General features: G+C 48.2%; 1 protein-coding gene across 1 annotated transcript in view; it reads right to left on the bottom strand.

Annotated features, from left to right (window-relative positions):
* Window positions 1-2,037: 2,037 nt before the first annotated feature.
* The window catches only part of Chaf1b (chromatin assembly factor 1 subunit B), a 21,206-nt gene continuing 13,597 nt past the window's right edge, over window positions 2,038-9,646 (bottom strand). The window contains exons 11-14 of the mRNA XM_021209567.1: window positions 6,968-7,130; window positions 5,263-5,694; window positions 3,297-3,388; window positions 2,038-2,254 (exon numbers count right to left, since the gene is read on the bottom strand). Of these exons, the coding sequence (XP_021065226.1) occupies window positions 2,142-2,254; window positions 3,297-3,388; window positions 5,263-5,694; window positions 6,968-7,130 (800 nt within the window). The 3' untranslated portion in view covers window positions 2,038-2,141. The remainder of the gene's footprint in view (window positions 2,255-3,296; window positions 3,389-5,262; window positions 5,695-6,967; window positions 7,131-9,646) is intronic.

Raw genomic sequence — 9,646 nt, 5'->3', positions numbered from 1 at the left:
TCCGTGGTCTGTCTCCTGGCTCCGTGGTCTGTCTCCTGGCTCCGTGGTCTGTCTCCTGGCTCCGTGGTCTGTCTCCTGGCTCCGTGGTCTGTCTCTTGAACTGCAGAGACAGCTCCCTCCACCCAGGGAAGTGCAATGGATTGGGAGCTGGAAAGACTGAAGGTCCCCACTCCCCAAGGATGTTTAGCTTGGAAAAAAGGCCAATAGACGTGGAATTCTCTCCAGTACAGGCAGCTGCGTGGGGCTGTGGAGGGAAGAGCCTGCTGTGTGAGAGTCAGCAGCAGGCTCAGGTGGACCTACAAGTGCTTCCGGTCTTACGTATGCTCCAAGGGATGCGGGGACTCTACTCAAGGTGAACCAGGAGGCCAACCAGACAGACTCAGGCTACTGTCTGCTCTCCTCTGATCCAGGCTGGTTAACCTCACCGAGCCACGTGCACTTGCTCAGTTCCCAGTGTAAGACCCCAACTCAATTTGTTTCTTAGACCCCTAGAAACAAAAGCCCAGCAAAGAGTTCTTTGTTCTTTCTCCTTCAGCCTGAGTTACAGATGACCTCTGGTGGCTCATCTTAAACTCACCCTGGTGCCTCTTTGTGTAAGGGACTAAATATGTTTGCCAAAGACTGTCACCCTTCCGTAGGAGATGGGCTGTAATGCATCATCCCCACTCTTATGATGTTTACTCAGGTCCCCAAGAGATGAGCTGAAATGTTTACTTGGCTCCTCATTTTTTGTGAACTACCCCCCCTTCCTTTAAAAGCCCTCAACTGAAACGGCTCAGGGTCGATCTCCTATGAGCTCCTCCTCAGCATGCTGATTTTTCCCGATTAAACCTCATGCATATTGCATCAAGAATGGTTTCTCTCAAGTTATTGGGGCATCGTCTCATCCTGGGACTTGAGTGAGGGTCTCCCCAGAAACGGGGGTCTTTCACCAGCACTGGCCTGAGTTGGTAGCTAATTTGGGGGGTTGAGTTGGAGAGTTTTTAGATGCAATTAAGAGTTAAATCCCTGGAGGTTAATGGTACCCACTGCTTCTGCAGAGGATCCAAGTTTAGTTCCCAGTTTCCCACAAGGCAGCTCATAGCCACCTGTAATTCCTGTTCCAGGGGATCAGACTCCCTTTTCTGGCCTTCCTGGGCACCCATGTGGTTCACATACAACCATGCAGGTAAAACACTCATACATATCAAATATTCTTAAAAATGTAAATTCCTCAAGTCTGAACAAGCCATCTGCTGCAAGCAAGCATGGCGCTTTGGAACTGCTCCAGATGCTGAGGGCTGAATCCCTCCCATCCAGGCAGGAGCAGAGCCTGCAGCAGCCGCCTGTTCACCACCACCTTCCCAGGCCTGTGTACGACGCCCTTACCAACAGTTCTGTGGAGTCCCTCGGGTAGTTACATCTGGATGTGTTATGGAATTACTGAGGCCCAAGATCCCACTTGCCCTTCAGTGGGGTGTCCTCCAGTTACCGTGCAGCTCCCCCAAGGGTAGCAAGCTCTCAATGCTGGTTGTCCTGGAGCATCTGGGAGTGTGTGCTAACTGCCTGGCTCACCCACCCACAGTACCCAACTCTGAACGAGTGAAACACAGATCCACACAGGGACTGATGTTATCTTGTTTTCTGAGCCCATCCCACTGTGACCCAAAGGTACAGCCACCAGATCCACAACTCTAGGTGTCTTCGACAAGGGCAGGCTCAGATGGAGGGCCAAGCAAGGCAGCCATCAAGCCCTCTGAGCAGAGTCAGTGGGCACAGTGACCTCCAGTGGCCATCGGGAGCACTGCATGCTACCACTTGAATTTCTCATTTGTAGGACAGATGGCCCATCTTTTCTCCTAGCCCTCTCCTCTACAAGGTGGGTAGCATCCAAGCGTGTAAAGTCTGACAAGTGAAGGGGTTAAGGTGCACATCAGGTTTCCCAGTCTCAGAAACTCATCCAAAAGAGGCCTTTTGCCTAGCATAACACAGAGGCCCATGGGAAGGGGTGACTGAACAAGGACATGCAGGCTGCTACAGTAAAGGCAGCACACACACTTTTTCTATGTGAACCAATTCATGAGTGTTTATTTGGCCACCATCACCAGTCTCCGAGCTTTGGCCTTGCCTCCTCTGCACATGGGTGCCCTGCCATAGCAGGCTCAGGCAGTCTTGGAAGCGTCACCAGGGTCCAGGATTTGGGTATCTCCTTCATGTTCCTCAAGCCTGGGTCTCTTCAGTTCAGGAGGCTCCTCCTGCGGCTCCCCGGGAGCCTCTGAAACATTAACAGTAAGGTTAGCAAGCAGGGAGGACTTCTGTGAGTCAGGGTGACATGAAATACAGAGGCAAGAAGAGGTGCAAGTGGGGCTGGAGAGATGGCTCAGCGGTTAAGAGCACTGACTGATCTTCCAAAGGTCCTGAGTTCAAATCCCAGCAACCACATGGTGGCTCACAACCATCCATAGTGAGATCTGATGCCCTCTTCTGGTGTGTCTGAAGACAGCTACAGTGTATGATGACAGTTACAGTGTATTTATGTATAATAAATCTTTAAAAAAAAAGAACATTAAAAAAATTATAAAAAGAGGCACAAGAGGCCCAGTGGGATCCAGTACAGCTGTGAGGAACGGTCTACACAGCTGTGAGGAACGGTCTACACAGCTGTGAGGAACGGTCTACACGGCTGTGAGAAACGGTCTACACGGCTGTGAGGAACGGTCTACACGGCTGTGAGGAACGGTCTACACGGCTGTGAGGAACGGTCTACACGGCTGTGAGGAACGGTCTACACGGCTGAGAGGAACAATCTACACAGCCGGTTCTCAGCCAAGGTGACTGCATATCAGGGCAACATCTGTGACACGGGGGATGTGACAGCATAAGAGATACATCAGTGTGTAAGAAGTGGCTGTTCTTCCAAAGGACCTAAGTTCAATTCATGGCAGTTCACAACTCTCTGTAATTCCATTTCTAGGGGATCTGAAACCCTCATTCAGACATACACACAGGCAAAACACAATAATTAAAAATAAATAAATAAAAAATAAAAAAAGAGGTGGCATCAGGGATGCTATTAATCCCCCCACAACACTAATCACCTGCCCCAAACACAAGTTGTCATGAAGTGGAGAGACCCGTCCCTCCAGAAACCACGACTGCTCAGTGCACAGGATCACTTTTCTCCCTGGCAAGGCAAATTGCCACCAGTCTATCCAAAGGACGGTCCCCAAAAGACACACTCTGGCCTTCCCAGAACTGACCTACTCAGGAGTGTTAGCTTCCAGAAGAACACACTACACTCTTAACCTCTCCCTTACCCGGCTGGGCCTCTTCTGTGGAGGGGGCGGTCCCGCTACTGGGCAGCGGATTTGGCACAGTGTCTGTCTTCAGTGGTGTTAAGTTTATTCTCCTGGATTAAAAAGAGTAAAAGGTTGGACCACTCATTAGTGTCCGAGGAGCCGTTTAGGTGTGAAGCCAAGGTTCAAAGCCACAAAGAGCAAGCACTCATTTCCCTGCAGAGCATATCCCACATGGCGTTCAGTGTCCTCTACCTGCCCAGAAAGGACAGTGTGGAGGTGGGAGGCTCCGGATCACAGTGCACAGTCAACTGTCACCACACCCAGTCACACTCGGAAGCTGAGCTCTGCTTAGGAGGAGTCTGGTGCACACCTTGCTGAATGCAGACCCGAAACACACACGATCCCTTTTTAAATTTGGAGTTTAGCTTCCCAACAACCAGTTTTCTTTTTAAAGATTCAACTGTGGAGAACTTGGTAAATGGCTCAGAAGAACTCAAGAGAATTAACCGAACACCAAAAATATCTCAAAGATACCTTCCCACCCCTCAAAGAAATAGAATATTAAAAAAAAAACAAACAAACCACATTTTGAGCCAGGTGTGGTGGTGCATATCATTAGCCCCAGCACTTAGGGAGGCAGAGGCAGGCAGATCTCTGTGAGTTCAAGGTCAGTCTTGTCTACAGAATGAGTTCCAAAATAGCTACAGACACACACACACACACACACACACACACACACACACACACACACACACACTTACCTCCCCCTAAAAAAAAACCCAACAACAAAAAATCCCAAGCAAAACGCCCCATGGTGGTTGAGTGATGGCTTAGTAGTTAAGGGTGTTTGATGCTCGGCCAGAGGGCCTAAGTGCAGTTCCCAGGACTGTGAAGACGGCTCTAGGGAACCGACACCTTTTTCTGGCCTACAAAGGCACCTGTGTGTATGTGCACACATGCAAACACAACATTTTTTAAGAATGCATTCCTGGGCTGGAGAGATGGCTCAGTGGTTAAGAGCACTGACTGCTCTTCCAGAGGTCCTGAGTTCAATTCCCAGCAACCACATGGTGACTCACAACCATCTGATGCCCTCTTCTGGTGTGTGTGAAGACAGCCACAGTGTACTCATAATACATAAAATAAATCAATAATTCTTAAAAAAAAAAAAGAAAGAATTGTAATGTAAAATATCTGATATGCAGGATTATCTGGTAAGTGACATCTGTTGGGTCCTGACCAGAGTGAGAACCCCTGGTCTAGGGGATGATGTTAGGTCACCGAGGGTGCCCTTGAAGGAGACACAGGGACACGGGTCCCTTCTCAGTGCTACCCTCTGGCCCACAGAGTAAACAGCTTCCTTTACCACACACACCCACCACCCTGTAATACCCAGAGCAATGAGACAATCAACTGTGGACTGATGCTTTGGAACCTGTAAGCTAAAATAAGGCTTTCCTCCTTTTAGGTTGATTATGTCCGGCATTCGGTCACCGTGTCGGAAAGCCTCCTGAGGCAGGGCTTCCTTGATTTCCTACGTGCCAGGAGATGTCTGGTGCCACTGAGCTGAAGGGGGGGGGCACTTCCTGTCCTATAGACTTACAACCCAAGAGGACACAAACCCCTGCCAGACAATACTAGGGGACCAGGGCTCACAGAGACCAGGAAGAGAGAAGACACATTTAACTGGGTCTCAGGAATGTTCTAATGTCACCAGGAGTATCCAGAGCTTCCTTCCCCCAGGAAGCGGGTGTGGATATCTCAAAGGGCAGAGTGCTCTGGGAATGTGACAGGAGAGCTGGGAGACAAGACTAGAAGTCCCAGGCCCTGACAGCAGCCCACCTAGCACACAGAATCATGGGAAGATGTTAGGCTTCATCCCTAGGCAGGAACGCAGGTCCAGAGGAGGGAGGCGGAGCCTTCAATATTTGCTATGTTGGGGCCCATTTCACAGCGACACTCTTGTTTTATCAAATGCTCTTACCGGGGGGCTGGCTTGCCCCAAGTCTGCAGCGTGTTCAGCGTGACCCTGCGGGGTTGGGGGGCTTTCATGTTTTGACCAGCAGGCTGCAGGGTCTTCTCCTCAGAAGGCCGTGGCAAGGAGCTTTTGCCAGCCGGGATAGCTGAGGGACTGTCCTTGGTGGCAGACGGAGCTGGAGACTGTGTGGTTGGTGAGGGGGTGGTACAGGGACTGCTGGGGTCTGGGATTCTGTTACTGGGGGTTCCTTCGACTGATCTGGATCCCGGCGAAGATCCCTGGTGTGTCTGGTTCTTGGCTTTCTTGGCTGTGTCAGGAGTTCTTATGCTCAACACTGGCTTCTCTTTCAAAGGTGTGCCAAGTTCATCTTTCTCGAAGGTCACAAATGTGCAATAGCCGTCTGTGGAGGAAACGGCCAAGAAGGCCCCATCGCTGGACCTGTGTCCCCAGAACAAGAAAGAAGTCAGAGGTTTAACTGATGTCTATAGGGCGCACTTTACCCTTCCATGGCCAGCCAGGAAGCTGGCACCAACCACAGGCTTTGTTAGACTGGTCAGGGGATTGGCACGACAGACTGTTTGAGCGAGCACTTCAGACACCCAGTTTCCTTTCTCAATCCCACCTCAGTCCCCGAAGCCATCTTGATCTATGTACCTTTCTCTCAACTTCAATCTTTTCTTTCCCAACATAAAAGAGAAACTCGAGGCCAGTGAGACGACTCAGTTGGTACGGGTGTCTGTTGTTCAAGCCTGGTGACCAGAGCTCGACTCCTGGGAGCCATGTGAGGAGGCCAAGGAACCTACCCCACAGAGTTCTCCTCTGACCTCCGTGTGTGAACATATGTACCACCCACACACTAAATAAAAACATTCATAAAAGAAACTTAAAGAAAAACAAGGGACCTACAGAGCTATTTCAGTTGGTAGAGCTCTTACCTAGTGTGCACGGGACCCTGGGTTCAGTGCCAAGCGTGAACTGGGCATATGAATACACAAAAGATCCCAGGTTCAGTGCTAAGCGTGAACTGGGCATGTTGGTGCACACAAGGCCCCAGGTTCAGTGCCACACGTGCACTGGGCATGTTGGTATATACCTCTCTTTGCACATGGGAAGTCGGACAGTCAGGATTGCAAGGTCATCTCACGCACACGGTAACATTGAGGCCACCCTAAGCTACATAGGACTCAGGTGAGTGGACAACCTTGCTAGAGTACCGTTGAGCCCAAGGCAATGGCGTCTGCAGGGACCAAAGGCATCAGAGAAACAGCTGTGTCAAGCAATACTGGCAGGTAAGGTCTTTGACCAAAATGTCACCTGGGCCTCCCTGAACCTCACTGGGATTTGCTTTTTTGCTTCACCCCACAGAACAATGCACATGGCACCAGAACTGACTGCTCAGCAGGTCAAAGCGTTCTGTGTACAAGCCTGCTGACCTGAGTTCAGATCTCTGGAACCTTCAGTGAGAGGAGAGGACAGACTCCTAGAAGCTGTCCTCTGACATTTCCATAAATGCTGTGATACATGTGTGCTCAAGCACGCACGCACACACACACACACACACACACACACACACCACACACACACCACACAGACAGAGGCTTCCATTTTAATAAAAGTTCATTCGTGGAAATAAGACCAGATCTGAGATCTATAGAAACAAACTATTCCCTGGCTCAGAGGTCTAGCCTCCGTACCCATGTCTGTTACTCACCAGGAAATGTCACTCAAGGTATGGTAATGGATGTTAGACACATAGCCAAATGGGAAAGACTGCTGTGTGTCATACAGCAATACAGAGTCCTCGGAAGCCACCGCGAACACCATACGGTAGGGCAGGCTCACCAGCTCGGGGCTGGGCTCCTCTGATGCTTTCTCTGTAAAGGGGGGAACAAGCTGAGTGAAGTCACAAAACCAAAGGAGAGAACCAGTCTCCCCAAATTCTCTCCTCCGGGGGAGGAAACGCCACGTCACTAAAAGCCAGTTTGCTGTAAACCATGAAGAATTCAGCCCCTGGGCTGGCAAGATGGATCTGCAGGTAAAGGCACCGATGCCAAGCGTGCTAACATGACTTTGATTCACAGGACCCACGTGTGGAAGCACTGAGGGCTGTAAGTTACCCTCTGACCTGCACACATGCAATGAATTCACAAGCACAACCCCAACACACACACCTGCACGTAATAATAAGATTAAAAAAAAATACAGAATTCAAGCTGGTGTCACACACCTTTAATCCCAGTCCTCAGGAAGCAGAGGCAGGCAGATCTCTGTGAGTTTGAGGCCAGCCTGGTCTACAGAGCGAGTTCCAGGACAGGGCTGTTATACAGAGGAAACCGTCTCAAAAAGCAAAAGTCAGTTCTCACATTTACACCGGCATGAAAAAGTCAGTTCTCACATTTACACAGGCATGAAAAAGTCAAAGTCAGTTCTCACATTTACACAGGCATGAAAAAGTCAAAGTCAGTTCTCACATTTACACAGGCAATGAGAGGCCTCACCAACAATCAAGGACTTCTGAGTGCCAGGAACTAAGTAAGGTTTGCTGACAGGAAAATGGTTTCATTTAGGAACACTATCAAGTGATACTTTGTTTTTTGTAGGAGGGTGTGTGTGTGTGTGTGTGTGTGTGTGTGTGTGTGTGTGTGCTTCTCATTCTTTAGCCCAGGCTGGCCTCCTGGGCCGGCCCCCCAAGTGCTGGGATAACAGGTGTGATCACCAACTGATGTTTTCAGAGCTCTGTTGAGTTACTGATGTCATTTACATTAAGGATTTAAAGGTTTAAAGTAGTGTCTGCTTCTATCGTGGAGAACACGGGGACCAGATTTCCGTTGCCTACACTGGTCACACAGTGATCCTGAGAAGGGGCTGGAAGGCCCGGGAGGTGTTGGGGAAGAGATTCCAGGCGTGGCCTAGAAGACTCCCCGCTGAAAGGCTGGGAGCCCTTATAGCTCAGGAAGATCAGGCTGTGGGTGAGTTGTCAGCTTACTGCTGACTGGATCTGGCTGAGGAAGGAGGAGGCAGCCAGCATCGACAGGTCCAGGAGGCACCTCATAGCCCCCGGTGACATAGGTTTATATGCGGAAGGCCTTGCCTCAGAGTAAGGGATTTGGTTTTTTTGTTTGTTTTGTAGAACATGATTTTAATATTTTCAACTGTTGATATTCAACAAACAGAATAGTTATTTTAAGATATACTTCATTGTCATGTCTCCCCTTTCATTTCTGATTTTATTAGTCTGGATACAGTCTCTGTGCCCTCTGGCTAGTCTGGCTAAGGGGTGACCTTGTTGATTTTCTCAAAGAACCAGCTTTGTTGATTCTGTGCATAGTTCTTTCTATTTGGTATGATTATTTCCTGCTGTCTACTCCTCTTGTGTGTATTTGCTTCTTTTTGTTCTAGAGCTTTCAGGTGTGCTGTCAAGCTGCTAGTGTAAGCTCTCTTCAGTTTCTTTTTGGAGGCACTGAGAGCTGTGAAGTTTTCCTCCAACCACTGCTTTCATTGTGTCCCACAAGTTTTGGTATGTGTCTTCATTTTCATTAAAATCTAAAAAGTCTTTACTTTCTTTTTTTATTTCTTCCTTGACCAAGTTATCATTGAGTAGAGCCTTGTTCAGCTTCCATGTGCATGTGTGCTTTCCATTGTTTTCGTTGGTATTTAAGACCAGCCTTAGTCCGTAATGATCTGATAGGGTGTATGGGATTATTTCAATCTTCTTGTATCTGTTGAAGCCTGTTTTGTGACCAGTTATATGGTCAATTTTGGAGAAGGTACCATGAGGTGCTAAGAAGGTATATTTTTTTTTTGCTTTAGGATGAAATGTTCTATAAATATGTTTGATACATTTGGTTCATAACTTGCATTAGTTTCACTGTGTGTCTGTTTAGTTTATGGTTCCATGAATTGTTCACTGCTGAGAGTGGGGTGTTGAAGTCTCCACTATTATTGTGTGAAGTGTGATATGTGCTTTGAGCTTTAGTAAAGTTTCTTTTATAAATGTGGGTGCCCTTGCATTTGAAGCATAGATGTTCAGAATTGAGAGTTCATCTTTGTTGAGAGTTGATTTTATTCAGTATTAGAATGGCTACTCCAGCTGGTTTCTTGGGACCATTTGCTTGGAAAAATTGTTTTCCAACCTTTTACTCTGAGGTATTGTCTGTCTTTGTCACTAAGGTGCATTTCCTGTATGCAACAAAATGCTGGGTCCTGTTTATGTATCCAGTCTGTTTATGTCTTTTTTGGGGAATTGAGTCCATTGATGTTAAGAGATATTAAGGAAAAGTGATTGTTACTTCCTGTTATTTTTGTTGTTAGAGGTGGAATTATGTTTGTGTGGCTATCTTCTTTTGGGTTTGTTGAAAGATTACTTTCTTGCTTTTTCTAGGGTATAGTT

This window comes from Mus pahari, chromosome 12 (assembly GCF_900095145.1).
Source record: "Mus pahari chromosome 12, PAHARI_EIJ_v1.1, whole genome shotgun sequence".
Lineage (NCBI taxonomy): Eukaryota > Metazoa > Chordata > Mammalia > Rodentia > Muridae > Mus > Mus pahari.
Note: the sequence above shows the minus strand (reverse complement) of the source record. Positions and strands in the feature narration are given on the sequence as shown.